Below are 23,530 nucleotides of genomic sequence, written 5' to 3'. Positions count from 1 at the left end.
TTTTGGATGACATTTCATTGCTTTTCAGTAACTTAATTTTTTGTCCACTTGACTTTTTTGGCCAAATTCAATTTAACGTTGCTTAAATAACTATATGTATTTTATTTTTATTTTTATTTTTGGTACTCTTTTTTTCTAACTTATCTAATTAGGAAAATATAATTATATATTTTTTCAGACTATTCTGTCTTACATTTTTTACAGTCAGTGATTATCACATCAATGTTCTTTAAGACACATTCACCTTTTCAGTTCAATAAAGTCAGCAAAAAATGCTGATGTCTTAAGTTGTTTGTATTACAGCTGCTAACACCAATTGTGTGCTTTGGTGTCACTTGAGGAATAAACTGTAAGAACCATCAGTAGAAGTATTAATTTCAAATAATACTAGCCACACAGGACTCACTTGAATTGCAAAATATACATGTATTATGCCTTGCTATCTACATTTATGAAATGCGATATCAGCCTGATTATAATCTACCTTATGATGCACAGATTTTCAGCTTGGAATATTACAAGGGGGAAGAAGTTCTAGACTAAATGTATAATCTCCTTTTTCCTTTGATTTCCTGGCATAAAGACAATGAGGTGGGAAAGATAATTATTTTTGTAACTGCAGAAAGGCACTACTACACAAACCCAGCATAATTATCTACATTAACCAACTACATCTTGCAGTTTGGTTTTGTATCATTAAAACTCATACAAGTCAGTACAGTTTTGAAAGTTTGATCAGGCAAACCTTTACTTGTGGTAAGATGAGCTTCTAAACACAAGGATCCCAATTTCATTCTAGTACAAATTGCCATAACAAGTAATTTTATCACCAAGTGGCTCATAAAGTTAAGAAAAGAAAACACAGTACTAGAGTATATTTTCATTATGTCCGTTAACTGCAATGGGAGTATCACATTAATTGTGAACTCAAATTATCTCTTCATTCAGCAGCAAAAATGACCAAGTTCATTCTTAGTTTCTTTTTAAGATATTCTGCACTTAGGGAATTTATTAATATAATACAGAGAAACATTCCCAATAAAAAAGAAAAACTAAACAATTTATCATAGCTTGTTTCCCTCTTTGCAAAGAGTTTTGTCAGCCTTGTGCACATTGTATATATTTTCTTAATGAGTAGGGAAATGTTCATCTGTGGGAAAAGGTAAGCAATTTGGTTACCTATTTTAGAGACACTCCGAAGTATTTCACACTAATGAGAATAGGCTACAGCTGTGCTTAATATCAGTCAGATAATTACCTCTCTCTGTCTGGGGAGTAGTGGTCATCTATTGCACGGTGTCTTTCCATTCGGTTCAGGGTATTGTAATGTGCCGCAGTGGACCGTGTCCCTCTTGGTCCCTGATCCACATTCCGACTAGGGATAAAAGAGAGCAGATTCTGAGTTCTGTAGCTGGACTACAACATGAAGTTGTTAGCAAACACGAGTTGGTTTATCTAATCTATCTTTTGTATAATTTCATATTCACCTAATTCATAGTTTTATTGTAATCTTTATTTTTGCCTATTGAAAAAAGTGCTAACTTAATGGTAGGGATATGGTTTTTTGTTTTGTTCTGATACTCAACTCAATTATTTCATTAAAATGGTACACTTTAGACAAAAATTAGTCTTTCCAAAGAAGCACATTCAATGAAATTTACCTTCCTAGATGAAACATGCACTATAAAGAATTTGCGAGGAGTTTTGAGCTTGGTTATAATATAAATATGTAAACTGCAGTAAGACACAATGAGTACTGCTGGATTTCTGGCACAGTAAAGCCTGATTAAAAAAAAAAACATAGCAACAACAACAACAAAATCCTGTAATCTAAATAAAAGAGCAACATGAACTTCTGCCAGTAGCAATAGTTTATTTCTAGTGAATTAACTGGGTATGGGAATAGGCACCCTGCTCTGGGTTGTCCCTTCTTGAGCAGAGGTTGATGAGATGGACTCAGAGGTCTCTGCCAACCTCCACCATCCTGTAATTGCATTTCTTCACTTTGGCTATTATGAAGCCAAATAGTAAGTTAGAATCAGAGAATGGTTTAGGTTGGATGATCATTTTCAACCCAGGCCATTCTATGATTCTATTTCCAACCCCCTGCTATAGGCAGGGACACCTCCCTGTAGACCACGTTGCTCAAAGCCCCATCCAGCCTGTCCTTGAATGCTTCCGAGGAGGGGGCATTCACAATCTCTCTAAGCAACCTGTCCCAGTGTCTCACCACCCTCACAGTAAATAATTTCTTCTTAAATATCTAGTCTAGATCTGTCCTATTCCAGTTTAAAACCTTTTCCCCTCATCCTGTCACTACCTGCCCTCATAAGAAGTCCCTCCCAGCTTTCCTGTAGGCTCCCTGTAGGTACTGAAAGGCCACTAGGTCTCCTTGAAGCTTTCTCTTCTCCAGGCTGAAGAGCCGCAGCTCCCTCAGCTTGTGCTTGTAGGGGAGGTGCTCCAGCCCTCTGCTCATTTTTGTGGCCCTTCTCTGGACTTGCCCCAACAGCTCCATGTCCTTCTTGCGCTGGGAGTCCAGAACTGGACACAGTTCTGGAGTTCTCAGAATTCAGTTTAATTTAGAACTAAATTTTCTAATTACCATATTAGAAATAGGTTTAATTTTTCTACCTTTCACTCTACAACATCTAGCCCGTAACTTTTCTGTACATGTTTTGATTACTTTATTTACACCAAAATTATGAATACCAAAATGGCTTTACTCCACAATTGGATGCTTTCATACACATTTTTACTCTGAAATGGTTACTGATGGTTCTCTTCTGCTGTTCAGCAACCAATTCTTATTCCTTCTTTCTCAACTTCAGTCTCTAATTCTTTTCCAGAGTCTATCATTTCATCTCATTTCATTCAAGTTTAAAAAAAAACGTAAAAAACAACTATTTCTGTTTATAGTATTATCTTCTTTTACTCCATCCTTCTTTTGACTTAAACATTAAAGCTTTCTCAACCTGTCACTTTTTGCAAAACTTCCTAAATACCTGACTTTCATCTTCTGCAAACACAGTGAAAGCTCCTGCCCAAACTACCAAACTATTAGCCTTGGTCCTGAAAATGCAGTACCATCCTGACTGCTCAAGTAGCTTTCAGTAAAATTGTATTTTTAGCTTTCTGTTCTAAATAAATCAGTTCTCCTTTAGATTTCTCTATTATATCAGGCTATGACTTCATGCTGCCTTCAAACATCCTACATAAATGTATTTCTTGTACTTCAAATAAAGCTCTTTCACTCTGCTAAAGATGCCTTTGTTAGCTAGATTTGCTGTTTAAGGGGAAATGTCATACTTTGTCCAATTAAATTTGTTATATAAGGAAAATTTTTTTCCCATTTTATGTATCTACTCCTTTGGAACCTTCTTGCATTTGACAGAATGTGTATGGAGTAAAGCAATGTGATCTAGACCTTCCCTGGTACAACTTGTGACCATTTCCTGCTATCCTATCATTTGTCACTGAAATCGGCACCCCCCTCACTGAAACCTCCTTTAAGAAATTTGTAGGGAGCAACGAGATCTCCCCTCAGCTTCCTATTCATCATACTGAGCATCCCTAGTTCCCTGAGCCACTCCTCATCTGTCTGTTTTCTAGTCACTTGATCAGCTTCATTGCTCTTTTCTGAACATGTTCCAGAAAATCAATCTTGTTGTAGTGAGGGAGCCCAATAGTAGTCGAGGTGCAGCCTCACCAGAGCCACTGGGCACACTGCTGGGTCATGTTCAGCTGGCTACTGACCAGCACTCTCAGGTCCTTTTCTGTTGGGCAACTTTCCAGCCACTCTTCCCCAAGCCAATACCACTGCATGGGATTGTTGTGAGCCAAGTGCAGGAAACAGCACCAGCTCATCAGTCCAGCCTGTGCAGATCCCTCTGCAAAGGCTTCCTATCCTCAAGCAGCTCAACAATCCCACCTAACTTGTTACTGTAGGAAGGGTGCACCTAATCCTCTCATCCAGATCACTGTTTTCTACCATCTTGCTTTTTCAAATGCCATCTTCGAAAAAGCTAAACACCCTATTGCTCACTGTCTGACACATTCTAACCTGATCTAGAAACACACAGTCCACTGCATACATTAGTGAAAACATTACAAATCTTCTACTGCTTTATATAAGACTTGTCCCAACCTCTGCTAAAAGTAAAACCATGCAAACTGAGGGCTGCCATGTTATATAGCTATTCGAAATAATATTTTCTTTTCAGTTATTATGCTGGGTATCATTTGTGAATTTTAAGGGCCTCAAACTATATACATTTATTAACAAGACATTAAATGTAAAAATGTTTACAGCTCTTCCAAGTAGAACTAGATCTTCATTAGATTTAAAATAGGTATTTCTGTACTCAAAAGACTATGCTGCTTCTTTTCTATGAAGTCTCATGTTCTAGCAACTCTATTCTTTGGGCTCTTAATGATTTGGGATATGGGCAGGGAAATATTAGATAAATAATGCATTTCACTGTGACATCATATGACATCATAGGAAACAGTTGAAGCTTACTCTGTAAGTTCCAAATTATATTTTAAATTCTAGTTTAAAATCAGGAAGGAAGGAAAGTTTCATGTAAACATTACCAACATACAAAATAGCAAGAAAATGAAAAGGTTTTTCAATGGTGTTAGACAAGTCTTAATTACTAGCTTAGTTAAAATACACACAAGACAGAAAATAAAAGAATTTTAAAAAGGGATTTTGACCATATTTATGTCTATCTCATGGCATCATAAAACCGTTTGAGTTAGAAGGGACCCTTAAAAAACCCTTAAGAACTCTTAAATATCCAATAGGAATAACCCCAGCAGAGTTAGCATAGGCAATTACTTAGCCTGAACTCAGTACCACTGAAAGCAGAATGGGCCTCTCTGTGTCTACTGTTTATCTAACTACCAGTATGTTACATTTAAAATAAGGCTATGCTTATGGATGCTTTTAGATTTCAAGAAGAAACTTAATTTTCTACCTGTTAGCTATGAGATAATTTGGAATCCTAATACTTCTCTAAGGGAAAATGATAACAATCTCTGTTTGTTAAGGGAAATGGTAAGTAAAAACATAAGAGAATATGCAGCCAAAAGAATCTTAAACTAACAGAAAGAACAAAAATGAAAGAAAGAAACATAGAACACAAGAGAATTGGAATGGCTGTAAAAGAAAGGAATACACACACGTACCTTACTGGGAACATTGGATACCAAATCTTCAGTATTAAATGGAAACAGTGAACATTATCTTATTCCTTTTATTTCAGCTGAATTACAGGAACTGAAAACCTACCCATACATGGTAAAAAAAAGTGCTGGAACACAGGTTTAATTCCCCTGACAACTACATTCTGCTTCCTCTTAAGAAATCTTATCCATACAGATAAAGTTTTAATTATTTCTTAAAAAGTATACTGAACCAAACAGTTGCAATTATCCAAATTGGTCAGGTTAGAAGAATTGTCCTGATCTTGGTTTTACAAGACATCACAAACCTTCCAAATGAAGAGTTGATTTTTTTCAATATGAAACCATATGTATGACAAATTATTTTTGATGTTCTAAACGTTTGAAGAAGAAATGTAGAAAGAAAGCTGCTATGTGAAGTATGGCACTGCCAGCATCTTAATTCTTCACAGACAAAAAGATTGAAAACAGCCACTGATGAGAACTATGAGCTAGAACAGTGAGAAAATGTCAAACCATCAGAAAGTAAAAGGCATCTTCTAAATAGCTCATGAAAATAAAAATCTGGAGATGTATTTTTCTTTCTTTAGACATAAAATCAGATGAACTTCCAGACATCAATATAATGTAATAAAAACATTACTGACTTTATGCAGTTTTATAAGATCTAATCAATTTGTTCCCATTTTGAAAGTCAGGAGATTGTTTCCAGTATTTTTACAGAATCAATAGCACTTCAGTTTATATACCTACATGTTTCAGTAACAATTTACCTTTGTGGGGGAGGGACACTGGGAGACCATGATCTCGTCCGCCCTATACTATCTCCACGGTGAGGGGACCCTGATCGAGAGCAATGATTAGATGACATAACTTGCTCCGGCACTGATAGCGTTGAACTTTGGAGATCTCTTCCATTATGTCGATAGTCTGAAAAGAAAAGCAAATATTCAGTTAATCTGAAGTTTCAATTTTTAATTTCCTACCACACCTGCAGCAGTTGTAAGCATGATAACTGATGGATTCTGATCAAGAATATTAAAAGGGAAAGAATATCACACCATCACTGCAATCATTATAGGACAATGACCTTAAAGAACAGACATTTGTTTGTCACTTCATATCAATCAAGTAATGCTATGTAGCTGGGAAAAAAAGAAGAAAAAAAAAAGCTTCCCTTTTGCCAACGTGTCAAACTGTCAAACATTGAGAAGTAACAGGTTTGGTAAAGCAACCTGCTAAGAGGTTGAAATTCAACATCATCTTTCCATTCTGTGGAGTTAATATAGCTCTCTGCCTCATTTCATACTAAGTATTTTTACCAGCTAGAAATCAAAAGAACATAAAATGCAAAATCATTTGCAATCTCATAGTGAAAATAACTACATCATACTTTACAGAACATAACTTTCTATGAGCATCCACAGAATTTAATATTTCCATTAAATAAAACATCCATATTTTGAAGCTACCTTACTAGAAAAAAATGTGTTTAATGAAGATACAAAAAGAGCTTAGGGACAAATTAAGAAAGTTTCTTAGGTTTCTTGACTATTTCCAACACTTCACAGCTAGAACAAAATCAAAACTGCAAAAGAGAGCATTTCCACTGCATGAATGCATAAAGAAGATCAGGTATTTCAGAAATATGATACAAAAGGTTGTTAACATAGCCATGAAGACAAAGGTCACAGAAGATGCTTTGTTTTCAACTTAGTTGCTAAAATCAAGGATGCATGGAAGATGCTCCCATCCCTTCAATATGCAAAGCTCTGTACCAACCTCTGATAAAAACTATCCTACAGTATTTTTTTTAGAAGAACTGAGTAAGGAAAAGGTGAAAATGTTTTTTCCACTTCTTGGAAAGATAGAAAACTAAGAAAACTGCTACAAAAAAGATATAATCATGTACAAAACTTTTAAATGCAAAAGCCAAGAACATAGCAAGGTTCTTGATCAGCTTTAGACTTTAATTAAGTCTGTCTAAGGTTAGCTTTGGCAGATCAGAGTTACAATGCTGGTCTTGAAAGCACTCAGTACCAGCATATAATAGTTTAATGATTCACTGGTCTTTGAGTCTTTATATTCATTTAAAAATATGCTTTCTCTATCTAAAATATTGGAGAAAAAAATTCAAAGTATTATTTTTTATTAGAAGTTTAATTGCTTTATTTAGTATTTTCATTGTTATAAACAAAAGCAGATTTTGAAAGTTCAGTGTAATAATCTGTGATTACCATGAGCCACAAGAGACGCACAGAGAGCAGCGAGAGACAGCTCTTCAGCTACAAAGCTACAGCAAGAAGACAGGGACACAAAGCTTTCATGGAAGGCTCAATTAAATCGCCATCAGTGATCTGTACACTGGTCAACATCATAATAAATATGTTTAGCAATCAGTGCCAGAGTTCTTCTAAACTCTTAACAAACCTCAAAATGCTATTGAAGACTGAATGACCAGGGTAACTGGTCATGGTAACAACTGACGTGGTAACTTTTGGTACTTCCAACATGAGAACATAAATCTCCTTAAAATGTGATTGGTTTTGCTTGCACAGGAGTTGGAACACTCATGTCTCTCCCAAAAGAGATAACATTCCCAAACTTACGGTAACATTCTCAATTGGAGAAGGGACAATTTAATTTCCAGGCTCAAAAATATTGCGGGGTCCCAGTGATAAGATTAGAAGAGTGAAATAAAAATATTATCCTGCTGAAATTATACAGAGACAGTAAAAACAGGTCTAAAGTGCAACTTGACCATGGAGCTACTATAGAGCAAAGATAATTATAGCAGTAGTAAAAATAGGATAAACACCGGAATCTGCTTGCAGCTATAAATATTAAGTCATTACCATAGAATCAAAGGCTCTATAACTATAGCAAGCCTCTTAAAGTACAGAGCACACAGAACCTGATAATCAGTACAGAGATAATCAGAGATAAACAACTGAGAGCTGTGGACACATAAAAGATGGGCACATGACAGAGACATCTGCAATGCAACTGCATTTTCATGGGAGGGCTGCATCAAAAACTGTCATACATTTCAAATTAGGGATTTCATAAGGCACACTAAATATAGCTTCCAATGAGCTGAAGTTTTCACTTTATCTGTTTTAAGAGAGAATATTAATACATTTGATTTAAAATACTCATCCACACAGCACAGCTGTTCTGTACTGATATTATGCTGTGCAGTTCACTAAATACTAACAAATTGTTATCAAATTTTGCAGCTGTCATGCACAAAATTACAGAAGATCACAGACCTCCAAATATGAAGTTCACATGAACAGCACTACACTAACACCCCCAAGAATCCTGAAGCATCTTAATGAAGCTTTTAGTTTAGGAGTCTTGATGCTTGACTGACTCGAGAGAAACTATATGAAAATAATTCTAGAAAAGCAATAATTAGAATTGCTATTCATCACGGGCAGACTAATGAACTTGTTTCAGACACTGATGCCGAGTGGCATTTTCTCCAGTTTAACATCTGTACTTAACTGAGGCATCAAGCTTTTTCTACATCAGTTATTTATTTTTTAACATTCACAGTGGTTGGGCTTAGAGCAAGGACCAATTAAAAACAACTACATAATCAAATTGGAAAAGTCAGAAATGTTTAGCATACCTAGATTTTATACATGGGCACTTTGGAGACAGTCCAGGTCTTGTATGCAAATGTTCTCAGCTTCTACAGTGATTTGAGCATCTAAATGCAGAATTTGGATGTCCTCTGAAAAAGTGCCAACTGTTTTTTTTTTTGGTAACTGACCAAACACATGGAATTATTCATATATGAATTTTCTGTAAATTGAAGATACATACATAGGTTTCATGGTAGGGTTTTCTGCATCAGAATATTATTCTACAAATAAAAGTAGAATGAATGCACACTGAAAGAAACTAGGAAGCTTAATAGTAAGATCAAATGGTTACTTGTGTCACTGTAACACACTTTCTCACCAAGTGTTTTTTTACCTACACTGCTGATGTGCAAGGGCCAGTTACGCTTGAGACGATTTTTCTGATCATTAACATGTGTGGAAAGTGTTTTCACATAGTAATAAACTGGAGCATGGTGCACTGTTCAGTGCATACATCCAACAACACACAGCGAAGTGGTGAGTGCACTGCAGTTGGGAACAGTAACTCTTCCATATCAACAAAAACAAGACAACTCTGCAATATTTCTGTCAGTTGGACATCTCTACAACAGAACTATCTTGAGTAAATATTTTTGTTGAAGTTCACAGCTGTCCTGTAGATGTTTATGAGTGCTACGTTCTTTAGAGAAACAAAACAAAATTTTCTACTGGAAGAAGCTTGGAGAAGTTCTCTTTAACAGAAGGCTACATTATTCAGTATGTCCAATAGGACTGTCAGCTAACCTAAACATTTTTAGCTTGTGACAGCTCAACTTTCAAGTCATCTGCAGAGGTTTTGATTAAACTGGGGATATGCTCCAAACAGCTCAGTTGTATCCATGAGATCAGATTTCCCACAGGACGTCTTAAATGATCTCATTGTTCAAACATGACTTTCAAAATAGTGAATGATAGATATATAGACTGAATGAAATTCAAAACAGTGTATTTGACCGATACCAGGGCAAGCGCTGTAGACACCTCCTTCATGTGTGGGAAGCTTTCTCAACGAAGATTGAAATCTTCACTCCTTCCCGGCTTATGTTAGTGCTACTAATTATTACTGAAATCATTTTCGGGAAAAAAAAAAACATATATAGCACAAGTAGAAATAACTTGTAGATTCTGAAAGACATTACACTATTTCTTGAGATATTAAGCCTTGGAATCCCAAGGGGCATGTGCAGGGTCTGTACTTTAAAGAATTATAACAAACCAACCAACCAACCAAAAAACCTTACCAAATTAATTTGTCAATAGGATAATTCTTTAGGTCTACAGTGTAATCTAAACAGTGTGTAATCTAAATCTCAGAAAGAGAGATATGTCACGGATACAGTATTATTTTCTATTTATTTCTATTTATTTCAGACATATATATCAGTAGTCTTCTCTACTGTGGATTAAGTTGTTATTTGTACATAAGATTTATGTTATTTCAAGGAGATCAGCCACGTAACACATTTTGTAAATGCACAGGAATTAAGATGAAGAACTTCAGTCATTATTCTGAAGAATATCTGAATATCTCATCAGGTGTTTTGAGAAGTGAAGCAAAATGAATAATTGCTTTTCATTTTTCCTCAAAAACCAAATTGATTTTGTAAGTTCAGTAAGAATTTCTTTACTGGTTGTTATTTTTTCTAAGCTACCTAGCTCTAACCATCTTCTGAATAAATATCTCATTAGTATTCTTATTTTGCTCCTGAAACATCTAATTATCTTTTGAATGATGATAATAGCTTATCATTATAAATGCTTTTCTGCTGGGGACTGCAATTTTTCTCTTGGAAAAGCTCTTCTCTACCGACCTGCAATAGCGTTTATGCAGAATTCTGCACCTCACATTCTTCCAGGACTCATCCATTCAAACATATCTCAGATTACATGTGTCTCATGAAGTTAAGTTGTACAGATGAGGCATTGGTGTAGACTGGAATTTTAAAAAAATCATATCTCACTTTACGACTTACAACAGTGATATGTCAGACTTACGATTAAATGGTGTGGACAATCAATTTCGTTTTTCTTTATAAAGGCAGACTTAGTAGGCTACTTCTATGCAGTAGTTTACTGCAGGTTCAGCAAACACTATGCTGAAGCTCTTGAGAAAATAACTAGAAATTGCAGTCCATAATTGCTGAACTTGGTTAACCATAATGCCCATTAAAATTTGATCAATACGAAGAAAAAAACCCAAACACCTGCTTTTCACTGAATTGTACTAAATATTATAATTGAAGTGATGCCCTGGAGAACAGGATCTCTCTAGAATCAGTATAAAATCAGTGTACTGCTGGCTATGGGCAGCCTGGTCTGGTGGTTGGTGACCCTGCCTGTGGCAGGGGGATTGAAATCAGATGATCATTGTGGTCCTTTTCAACTCAGGCCATTCTATGATGATTCTATGATCCTATGACCAATAACTACATAAGAACATTAAGAGCATTCTAAGGGGCAAATGAAGATGTTCCCCACACAGTATTGATGATGACAAACAATTTTAGGACAGTCAAATTCTATTTGTTAGGACAGCTAAATGAATGCTTTAAATGGCTAGAAGGCCACATAAAAAGCAATCTAAAAGACAAAAAGAGCTACTACTGTCTCTCCTCCTTCTATCCTCTTCAATTTAGCCAACACTAAATCCAGCAGAGATGAAGTATAATGGGGATTCTGTTCTACTATTTTAGATCTCAGTATAAATTTAATATGTATTCTATCTCAAGAGAACTATTTCTAAAACTTGTTAAGCATTTTTTTTCAAATCTGCATAAGTGTACAATATTTTAGAATCCTTTCTGACAGTGTTGATGTAGAATGCACATGTAGCCAAAATTTTTTGTTAAGTTTTTCTGTTGGTTTACCTTTATTTCCTTAAAAGTCTTTCCTGATGACAGAAGCAATGCTCTCTTCAATAAAACCAATATTTGTTACCTGTCTAAGCATTCAAAGATGCAAGCAAGCAGAAGAGAAAGCTTTTATGAATAATTTTTCTAATACATTTGAACTTTTTGTAAAAATTAAGGAAAAGTGTGAGAAACAGACATGAGGATTTTATCACCAGGAAATTAAATCACTGCATCAGAATTGCCGTAACAGCAATAAGAAACAACTGCAGGTACACTAAAAATATTTAGATTATGATGCAAAGAACTGCAGCATATAAAGTTCCTTCTCTTTCAGCAAGTATAGTCTTAGACAATCACACTTACAGGTGCACATTAACTGTTTTCAGATATTCAGTTGCTGTGTTCCTATCACCAGCTTATTCAAAGGCAGACGTTTAACTTTACAGGATCAATACCAGAGAACCTACATAAAAGGATGTTTTGTAGAAAGATAAAATTTCAGCTACAATCAGGAACATGAAAAAAAGTGTATTTTAAATAACTATAAATAAGTAGTAAATAATGAGATCAAATAATAACCACACTGTTTTGAATAAAAATAAACTAAAGAGGAAACAGAAGGGAATTCTTTTCTTAAAGGCTCCTGGAAACAAGTTAGATAACTACACATTGGTCTAGTACACTGAATAAGCATGAATTTTATGGAAAGGATCACTGAGAGGACTCAATAGATGTCAGCAAATATATTTGGTGTGATACAGTATTTACATGTCAAAAGATTAAAAGCAAAGTGAAGTGTCATGTTAAATAAAATCTGAAAATACAAAATGAAAGAACTGGGGTACTAAGAAAGAAAGAACAAAGAGAGACAAATGGCTGAAGTTTTGCACTGCAAAGAAGGCATGTATTTAAATCAAGATTGTGATGAGTCTGCAAACTGAAGAACCTTAAATGAGAGAAGGATGTGGATGGTAAGATAAAACAAGGATAAATCAAAAGACTTGTAAATGTAGTGACAGCAGCACAAAAAAGGAAGGCAATAAAAATTTCAAAGCTAAAAGAACATCAAACTCTTCCAGCTACACAGTTGGTCTGACTCAAAATGCAACTAAGTTGTAGAATTGTCAGCAGAAATTAAAAAGCTAAGAGATCTTGCAGGAACTAAATGTACATTAAAAACTTAGGGAAGTAGACTCATTCACTAAACTGTAAAGTCTAATTCTTCCATGGAGATGTCAAAATAGGAATTAAACTATCTACTTCCTGTAAAAGGCTACCTAACATAGATTAGATTTTAGTGACCACTTTAACAGTTAAACAATATAAAATTAGATAATGGAAAACAGATAAATCAATTCTCTATGCAGTGTTTTCCTGTAGTACTGCCAGGAAAAAAATAAAGATTTCATTACTACTAGAGGATTCATGGCCATTCAACATAGTGCACCCTAATTTATATTAAAATATTTCACAAATGCCTGAAAAGTAAATGAAATTCAGGAGAAATGAGCTATCATCTCTATATAAAAGTCAGCCTTCAGAAATAACTAAAAAAAAAAAAAAAGTTGAAAATCCAGCTATTTGGTTGAAATCCTGATGATTCAGGCACCTATTACATCTCTGCAAAAATATAATTTCTTTTAAGACAACAGAGATTTGAGCTTCAAAATGGCACCATGCTGAGCATTTCAGATAAACATCAAATTTTCATTTATTCCTTTTTCTTAATAGTCCTTTCCAACTCCTACAATTCTGCAATTTTGCAAATCACAAAACTTGGTTTTGTTTGCTTGCTACACTTTTAATTTAACTGACTGGCCAGACTATGAAAATCCATCCTTTTTGGAGGACAGGCAATCTGAAAGCCTTACTGACACACATACGTAAGGATAGCCAAACTTAGACTGGAAGTACATGGGTTCCTTAAAAATTAATGCTTTCTATTTAAGTCCACAGAAACTGCAACAGATACAAAGAACACAATAACACTATCTCATAGAGCAAATTCTCATCTACAAAACTTTCTTTTCAACATAGTCACCATCAGCAATGCATTTTAACCACTGAAGAATAAGAGTTTGCATAACAGCTATTGTTTAAGACAGGGCTGTGCAAACTCAACTGATTAGGTAGCTTATAAAGATTTGGATTTATTTGGCAGCGCCTCATCTTGTAAAAGCCACGGTTGCCTCCACTAGCTTCTTTACCTTCCTCTGTCTCCTTCCCACACTGTAGTCCTGTTGCTCTGACTCATGTCTTCTATACACCGTACTCAGCCTGCCATCAGCATACTTAAACCTGACATAAAAGTTGTACACATGCTTTTAGGTGGCCTTTTAGCTGGAATACTTTTGACTGAGCAGCTGACCACTGCCCTTCAGCTGCTGGACAGACCAGGGAGCATGTTCTGCTCGATGTTCACTGTATAAGATATGTAAGCCACTATATAGGAACACTAAAGCTAAACTTGGCCCAAAGGAGCCAGAACACAGACCAAGTGTGATAAAAAGCTCAATACAGCAGTACTGTAATTGAGTGCACACTGAGCTGTGCAGTTAATGCTGTACTGGTACCTGTATCCAACAGTACTGACTTAAAGGTGACATGATTGCATGCTATATTCATTTTCTGTTGTATACAGAAGAAGCGTATAATTCCTTATTTTATTGGTTTTGGCTACAACTACAGTATAATTTGTCCTCCTTCAGGTGGAGGAAGTCTTTCACAAGATGACTTTTATCTCAAATACACATTAAACTGCCAATTTGAATACTTAATACAAACACATTATCTGTTAAGTCATCTCCTTTCCTGTCTTAAATGTTCAGGTTTCAGATCCATGGTAGTGCTACCTCTTCACCATGAAGTTTTCAAGGATACATAAAACCCCAATGTCTATAAAAAAATCTAAACCACATTTCCTACCATTTAACATTAAAAAAAAAAATAAAAACAAAAAAAAAAAAAAAAAAAAAAAAAAACCAAAAACCCACTTTAATTCTATTTTTATCATTTTTAAAAGCAACACGGAAATTCATACATTGATTTTCCCCTCTGTTGGTCATTTTTATGGTTAAATATACGTTGACCACAATACTTATTTTTGTATATGTTAGAAAAACACACTCATACGTTCAATCTATTTTTCACCAGAAAATCAGTACAAATTTCATAATAATAAATTATAAACAAGAAAAAATTCTAGTAAACTCAAAAGAATAAATTTAGAAAGTAATACCTGAAACCACACCAATTCCATCATCACAGTCATAATCAGAGACTTCACTGTCACTGATTCTTTTAGACCCTGTCAAAATAACAAAAAAAACATGTAGCAGTTATTTTCTTGTAAAACAGAGCCATCTTGAGCCAAGTCTATAAATAAATAACAAGATCTCATATCAGATAATTAAGCATTAATATAAACATAAAGAATATTATAATGATGCTTGCAGATACTTCATGTGCATATCTATTCGTTCCATATCAAGAGGCACCACAGTGTTCATCTTCCAAATTTTCACATACGAAGCATCTAAGTACCAGACAAAAAATGAATGGTAATGATCATATAAAATGAATGCAGTATTTTCTTTGGGGTATTAGTAAGCATTAACAGGGGAAAAGGCAGCTTCACACATGAAGTGTGTTCTGAAAAACAAAATCTGTCTGTGATGCTTTGGAGAATGTAAGCTATTAAATGCTATACAGGAGTGCACCTGTCAAAATAGATGGAACTTAGTTGGCAAAAGTAGGTTCCGTGTCTACAATTAGCACTAAAATGTAGATCGTGCAGGACAAATAGATGTGTTAATTTGTTTAGCTTTATTTGTCTTCTGTCTTCTATGGCAACTTTTTAACAGCATTTGATTGATGCCATCAGGACGAAACACTGGCATGTCAAAGTGGCAATGATAATTACTTATTTACATGTTTCAGTTGTGAGAATCAATGTTCTGCACAATGGTGCGTCTGCTCCAGTTCTCTAGACATCTAAAAATAGACAACTAGTAGGTAGGAAGTTTAATCTGATTGTTCAATTAGGTGTAAGATTTTATATTCCTGCCATAGGAAATGATTTATTCTGAAAAACAAATGAAAAAAAAAATCAAGTAAAAACTGAGAGTAAACCTAAGGGAGCTCAGGACAAAGCAGGATCAATGTCCTGCTTGGGTGACTGGCACAGTATGATGCCCAGCCTCACCTCCCATCAGAATACTCATAGAACAAGTGCCAACAGGGGTATGCAAAAATAAAAGCACTTCTCAATTTAAAAAGTTATTATATGAGAAATTACTTGAACCATAAAAACTGCTGTTCTCTATCAGGCTGTCTAACATCTACTTATCAAGGCAGAGGAAGGTTCTTCCTTGCTGTAAAGAGTCTCAAGGCAGAGGAAGGTTCTTCCTTGCTGTAAAGAGTCTATCAACTCTCCTAATGGGCTTTCTGCTAATCAGGATAATTTTTACAAATCAATTAAGTTTAACTAGGAAGATATTCAGTCTGATGATTTTTTTAAATTGTAGTATAGAACACCCAATGAACGTCTTTGTTGCATTACAAAGAAAGAGCCTCTATCTACTCCGCTTGTGATGCTGTACCTGCTGCTCATCTCAGCAGTCTTCTACAGCTGTGTTGATTTACATGCCATTGGGAAGAAGTACTGGGGCCGTCAGGCTCTATTCTCCTTAGCCACAAATTCAAATTCACATGATTAAATAAGATGGATTGTATTTGCTACTAAATATTTGAGCAAGAGAGTTCCATTGGTCTGGCCGGGATTTGGTTGGGAGAAAAGAGGCAGAAGTCACCAAAGGGGTGCAGAGCAGCATGATTCTGACCTCTTTGGTAACCTTGGCTCTGACTTGGAAGCAGAAGAGCAGCTGCTGTGCAGAGATGCCAACAAGCAGCTCTCGGGCTCTGCAGCTAAGCAAGGACTGGGGAATGGGAAGAACAGGCAATGGTGCTCATCACATCAATCCTGGAGGGAAAATTCACTTCTCTGAGGATGAAAATAGCCAACTGTTGTCACAGTGGCTGAAGATTTCCACTGGGAAACAAAAATGCAGGGGCCTCTCTTTCCCCTCAAGCCCCCATCCACCTTCTAGATTTTCCTAATACCTCAACTTCAAATCCCCTTCCAGGATCTAGAGACCATCTTCTCTTTTTATATACAGAATTCTGTCTTCAATCCCACCACACAACTATGCTGCAGGGAAAAGACAGGGCATTGGGAAGGTGAATGGGCCAAGATCAACACCTGCCCTACGGATGGGCATAGAGAAAGAAAAACCACATTTCAGAGCTTTCTCCAGCTACTACCCCTGCAAAGAGGCCTGTGTCTTTTAACAGCTTTAAAATGTGGTTTTAAATGTTGGTTAGAAGTTATTGAGATTTCTTACTTGGCTTTGTCTTTGGAAATCAATATTTTCAGGAAGGACAGAGGAAGGAATACATGTCTATTGAATCTAATGTCAAGAATCACTGCCTGGAATACGAAACTTCTGCAAAATAATCACATTAAACTTATATACAATATCTTCCATTAACATCAGAAATTGAACAGATTAGAAAGTCCACAGGTCAAAATCCTTTGTTGAACTGGGTATTCAAAACACAAGCATAATTGTTGGCATCATAGTTCTCATAAATTTTGCAAGAATAATTTCATATGCTATTCATTCTAGCTGGTAATATTGTTTTTAACCTACTGAAAATGTAAATTTTAATATGTAGGCTACAGTCCCTCCTTAACCATGTCTTTTCCAAATACCACTTCATTATCTTATATTCATATCAAGTAATTTGAACCATTGTCCATAAAACAGAGATAGCACTACTCATAATCTGTCTGGGAAGTGTGACAATGAAGTCTCTCATCAACAAATTATTCCAAAGGAATACTGCTAATGATGCTGTTGCTTAGTGTTTTCAATGTATATTTAATGTGTATTTTAAAATGTTTGACCAATATGTTGTCAAATATGGTGTATATTTCATAAGTAAGAAACTGAAATCCTTTCTATCAAATTCAGAATTCTGCAAAGAGTTTGAGCATGTAATACCTGGGACATTGAGTGCATCAAATAAGTGCACTCATGAAAATGGTCTGTATGTCTTTGATGCATTTTAAACATGAAGAATGATGTTAATTAAGCCTCACAGTACTTGAATGTAAGTTATTACTGAACTAATCTCAATTATAACCATTTTGTCTGATAACTGGATGTTAGCAGTTTGCAACTTCTGAATAAAAATAATGTGGAAAACACTTGTTTCTGGTATAAGCCTCAACATAAGAGCAGCATGTGAGGTTCGAAAGTTAATTGAAGTCTATTTAAATAAACAGAAAGAACATCAGATATTTTGGCTCAGAAATTCTTTTCATCTTATAGAAAGAAAGGAAAGAGAAAGCAGACCAAGCACCCAAGGAGAAGATCCTATCCATTACAACATAGGAACATTTCATTAGGTTTGGTGAACTCCTTGGTAGCATGCTTGTATGATCTCCTTCCCTGAAGCTCAAAAAAGGCCTTCACAACCATTTACAGTAGCTTAGTGCTGCCACTGTTTTTTCTATATTCAAAGCTAACACATAAGCAACCCTAAAATCAGTCTTACAACAACTGTCTTAAGAATTTATTCTCATGTTCATCCAATTTGTGCCTGAGGGTTCTTCATGCGAACTAATTTCTCCCGCAGTCTCACTGTCTGCATGCCAATCTGTCACTTCTTCCTCCTGTGGTTTTTCAAGTTTTTGACCAATTTCATCTAAATTGTCAGAAATGTTTAAATACCAAATATAATTAAGTTCCTACGGATCTTTGAAAAGGGTTGCAGAAATAAACAGAGATGTATTTGAATCAGAACCCTTTTGTGGAAAAGAAACAAAACCAAGGTAAAATTTGAGCACACACGGTGAAATCATACTAGTCACAGCAAACATGCTCTGTTCCCAAGTGAACATGTAAGACATGAGAGGGATCTAGGGATATTTCCAGAGAGAGCAGACTGGAGGAAACATGGGAGAATAAGGGTAAATGTAATGGAAACTAGGCTTTCTTAGAACTGCTCTTAAGCAATGGTTTGGGGTTTGTAGAGATCCTGCTTTTGCAGGTGTATTGGACTCAATGATCTTCTGAAGTCCCTCCCAACCCCTGCAATTCTGCGATTCCATGATTCTGTGAATTCTTTTTCTCTCTATGATAGCACTGGTTCTGTTTTCTTAACAACGTGTGCTTCATTTCTTAAACTTAACTGAAAGATAATTAAATGAACCAATTCTCAACGAGATTCTCATAATTAAAACTGCAGCAACTGCAAAAAGTCCCACATGAAAAGTGCTATGAAATTTAAGCTTGTAAAAACTCTACATTATGAATTTATGTTTAATTAAGGGAAACTTCTCAGATATGCCAACTGTATTCATAACTGGGAATTTAAAGCAATGCTAAACTGTAAAAACATGTAGCAATGCAAATACTGATTTTGGTAGTAATTCACTTACCCCAATGCTTCCGTTCTAAAAATCCTTACGTTAGTTCTCAAACAACTATGATACAACAATGATCCTTTAAATAAAGCTTAAGCAAAATAGCATTCACCTAATACAGTTAATAAAGCTTACTACAGTTCACCTATCGAAGCTCTACCTAAATTAAAGGCAGACAAAGCAAGTATAATGGTATAGTATTGCTCCAATATCAATACTGAGATGTCATGAGTAGAGAAACAAAGCCAACAAAGGACCTATGGCTGAAAAGCAGACATGTAAAGCCGAGGAACGAGCAATTTAGCATCTGCACAATAGGTAGCAAAAGCACAACAATAAAATATCAAATTAAATTTTGCATGTATGTGGAAGCAATAAGCATTTCTGGCATGCTGAAAGTTTACCTGAATTATATGAATATAAGCCTTTATCTGGAAAACAAATATTGAAATGAAGTAGTGTCAGGGAAAATTACATGAATCACTACATGTAACAGGGATGGTCAGAACCTTAAACTTCATTGTAACTGCTTCTGCAGACTGAAGAATTTGATATTCAGGCCATATTTCAAAAGCAAAAAGCTCAATCAGATTTGAGAAATTAAACCACAAAAACACCAATCACTTCTGGTTTGATATTTATATTCTGCAGACAGGGAGGACTGCAGGAGGTCAGTCATCTCCAATTCTCAAATACAGCTGCTTACTTACTGTAAGCAAGTGTTCAACTTTTTAAGAGCAAAATGTATATTCAACTAATTATACCCTTAAATGACTGTATGGTGATGTTGGCACCTTGGCAGAAGTCATTAGCAGAACTTTCCTGAGAGGTAGCTATGAATAAAAATAAATAAATTTAAATTTCACAGACTCAGTAGTGATGTTAAAGTCAATCTTTTATCTCCACTAGTGAATGATTTGATTAGGTAAAAATGCATATATATGGTAAAAATGTACATAATAATGCACAATATGTACATTGGTTAAAATGTATATACGTTAATACCACATGATTTCTGACCGGTGAACTTAAGACAATGATTAAATGTTTGCTAGATGTGGGTAATTGCTTTCATTACTTAAGTCTGACTCTTTGAGTTATTCCATCTTTCCATACAATCATGTCAGTATTTCTAAATATGATAATACGTATAGTATGCAAAACAATGGACACGAATGAAAATGTGAAATATTACTTTGCATTTGCAGAGTTTGTAGATGTGAATTCCATGAGGTAATAGGAAGAAGCCAGGATGTCAAAACAATATGAATATGTACTGGACGACCAGGTTCCTTCTGGCAAGCTGGAGTTTTTCTGACATCCAGCTAAATACTGTTTTAATATACATACAATTATCAGTAAATCATCTACTATCTGCAAATCTCGAATCTACATCTACAAATTGTATTTCTTGATAAGCAATTATTTTTTATTACCTAGCTCCAGAATTCCATTAATTTCAAATAATCAGGATTTTCTTAGAATGACTTACAAACATTTAGATCAGAGCTTCGGTGGTTACATTTTTTCTAACATTTGCATTTGTTGGCACAGGTCTATTCCAGTTATTAATTGCATGAAAAATTGACTCATCTTTGGCTAGAAAATTACAAAAAAGAAGTATGGGAAAGTTTTTTAGTTTCCTCCAGCAAAGGTCCAAGAATGTAATTAAAAATCAATTAACACAATGTATAAATTACTTATATAATTAAAAAGGATAGACATTCTGAATGCAACTTCTGGAAAGATCTACAAAATTGTAGAGCTTCTTTAAGAAGACAGGAATGTAGAAATAGTGAGATTATAATGGAGCAAGGACTTAAGGAAGCCATGTATTTTTCTATATGATTACAACAGAAAGGAAAATGAGTAATATTCCATTCATCTGAAGATTTCATCAGAATCTTTATAATTATATGATAGTTTATTATGCTACAACAATTTAAAAAAAAAAAAACGTACAATGGCTTTAACCAGAAAAGGAAGCCACTGCATAGATTTCTGTTCTTTAGAATCTTTTTAAATTTGATCCAACTATTTATCTGCTGCCTAGCAAGGTTACTTTGCCCTATACATCAAGTTGTTTCAACAGAAAACATTGTTTTCCTGTCATTACATGGCAAAATAGTTGTTTAATGACATGATTTTATCAATGAAGCAGAACAACAGAATTATATTCAATATACAAACTCCCATAAACTCCTGCAGTATTGATAGATTTTGAAATATTTTTGTAGTTTAATTACAGTTTAGTAAGGTTTATTTTTATTTTTTCAAAGATTAAATAATTTTATTTTTTTAATTGGGAAAAAGAAAAATATTTTGATAGTTTAAGGCCTTTTCAGACACCCCTGTATCATGTTAAATACCTTTTCATTAAAGTATTTAATAAACCATAGATGTACAATAAATATAAGTAAATCATAGGTGCATAATAGATCTAATACTGGTGTTTGTATATATATATATGTATATCCATATTCGATGAACAAAACATCAGTGCATGCAAACAAAGTTAACAAGGCCTGTGCTTCATAAAAGAAAAAAAAAAGAAAAATTAAGGAGAAAGCATGAAAGAGAAATATAAGCTTCATCACCTCTCTAGAGTAAACTTCTTATAAAATATTCACTGTTCACATTCTGTGCCACTGACCATAAAATGCTCCATATTATAATTTGAAGAAAAAAAAAAAACAATTGTATGTTTCTTGCTTACCTATTAGTAAAAAGCATTATTATGACACCCTCAACTAAGCTGCATTTACACTGATTTAAAATTATCATACAGACTTATAATATTCAAAACACATTAAAAGGAAATTGCTGAGACAGCAGGATCCTGATTCTCAAGTAAAGATTCTGAGTTCTAAAAAATTCCATAGCTTTCATCGGAATGCAGTTTTGCAATGCCTCAGGTCTCAGATACAGTGTCATTAATTATTATTAAACTTCAATTATTTTGATACTACCAAGATTAGCTCTATATGTTCTAGAATATAGACTTGAAATTTTAACAGTTAGAGAATGGTAAAGAGGACTTGACTTGACAGATAAAAGCACTCAATCCATCTTTGATTTGATGACAAAGTCAATGAGTATAAATAAATCAATAAAAAGCCTCAGCAACCAGCAATGACAAGTGCATCTAAAAAAGTTTCTTCAAAAATGAATAAGCAGTATGGTGAATAAGCACTTTGTGAATTCAGTCTATTAATTTGGTGTTTCTAGTTGTATGTGATAATTTTTAGCATGTTAAAGTCTAATCAAATGAACAAAACTGACCTTATTATTCAGAATATTTTGCTTATGCACTATGATTTTTTTTTAATTTCTATCTGAATGACATACCGTTTGGAAAAGTAATGCTATATATTCTACATATATATACTTCTTTTTTCAGTTGCTATATTCCTATTTTTTCTGTATTTTTCTTTTATAAATTCACTATATTTGTGCACACAGAAAAAAATTGGTACAATAATCACTCTCCCATCTCTTTGTTCAAATATGTCTTGTTTAACAGTCAAGAAAGTCAGCAAATGAAGTCATCAATGACTTCAAAAGCCAGAGCAACAACTCATCACTTTAAGAAAGCTACTTCACAGTTTTCTTATTATAGTAATTCTGATTTTGACTGATTTTTCCGGTGTTCAGATCTGAAAAAAATATCATTTTGTTGATCATTTTGGACTTAAAGATTCTGATTTCCAAACACTGTCATTTCTGAAACCCCGAAGACAATATTTTCAGCAGAGTTTATTGCACGTAGATTCACTACTTTTCCATGATGGAGAATGCTTAAAATACAAAACATCTTTTTTACCCAATACTGTGCATGCACTGCATAGTTAGGGCAACACAGCTGGTGAGTGGTCTGGAGCAGAAATCTTATGAGGAACAGCGCAGGGTACTGGGCTTGTTCAGCCTGGAGAAGAAGAGGCTCAGGGGTGACCTTACTGCTCTGCACAATTGCCTGAAGGGGGGCTGTGGTGAGGTGGAGGTCGGCCTCTTCTTCCATGTAACTAGTCATAGGACTAGAAAGGATGGCCTCAATCACAGAATCACAGAATCACAGAATCACCCGGGTTGGAAGGGACCTCAAGGATCATGTAGTTCCAATCCCCCTGCCTAGCAGGGCCACCAAACGTACACATTCAGATCAGGACATAGAGCCATTGACCACCACCCTCTGTCTGCGGCCTTTCAACCAATTGCTTATCCATCGGGTCGTCCACCCATCAAATCCACTTCCCTCCAATTTGGAGATGAGGATGTGGTGGGGGACCATGTCAAAGGCCTTGCTCAGGTCCAGGTAAATGACATTGGTCACCTTCCCTTTGTCCACC

General features: G+C 35.0%; 1 protein-coding gene across 21 annotated transcripts in view; it reads right to left on the bottom strand.

Moving 5' to 3' along the window:
- Positions 1–23,530, bottom strand: part of RIMS2 (regulating synaptic membrane exocytosis 2) — a 433,643-nt gene that overhangs the window by 145,370 nt on the left and 264,743 nt on the right. For 12 of the 21 annotated variants that reach the window (XM_052704729.1, XM_052704718.1, XM_052704722.1 and 9 more), the window contains 4 exons: positions 19,589–19,615; positions 14,931–14,999; positions 5,961–6,117; positions 1,259–1,375 (listed from right to left, as the gene is read on the bottom strand). In XM_052704729.1, the coding sequence (XP_052560689.1) occupies positions 1,259–1,375; positions 5,961–6,117; positions 14,931–14,999; positions 19,589–19,615 (370 nt within the window). The remainder of the gene's footprint in view (positions 1–1,258; positions 1,376–5,960; positions 6,118–14,930; positions 15,000–19,588; positions 19,616–23,530) is intronic. The other 9 variants (XM_052704719.1, XM_052704731.1, XM_052704727.1 and 6 more) reach the window with 1 other exon arrangement.

Source organism: Tympanuchus pallidicinctus, unplaced genomic scaffold, assembly GCF_026119805.1.
Source record: "Tympanuchus pallidicinctus isolate F22 unplaced genomic scaffold, pur_lepc_1.0 scaffold5, whole genome shotgun sequence".
NCBI lineage: Eukaryota > Metazoa > Chordata > Aves > Galliformes > Phasianidae > Tympanuchus > Tympanuchus pallidicinctus.
This window is presented reverse-complemented; position numbering and strand designations above follow the sequence as displayed.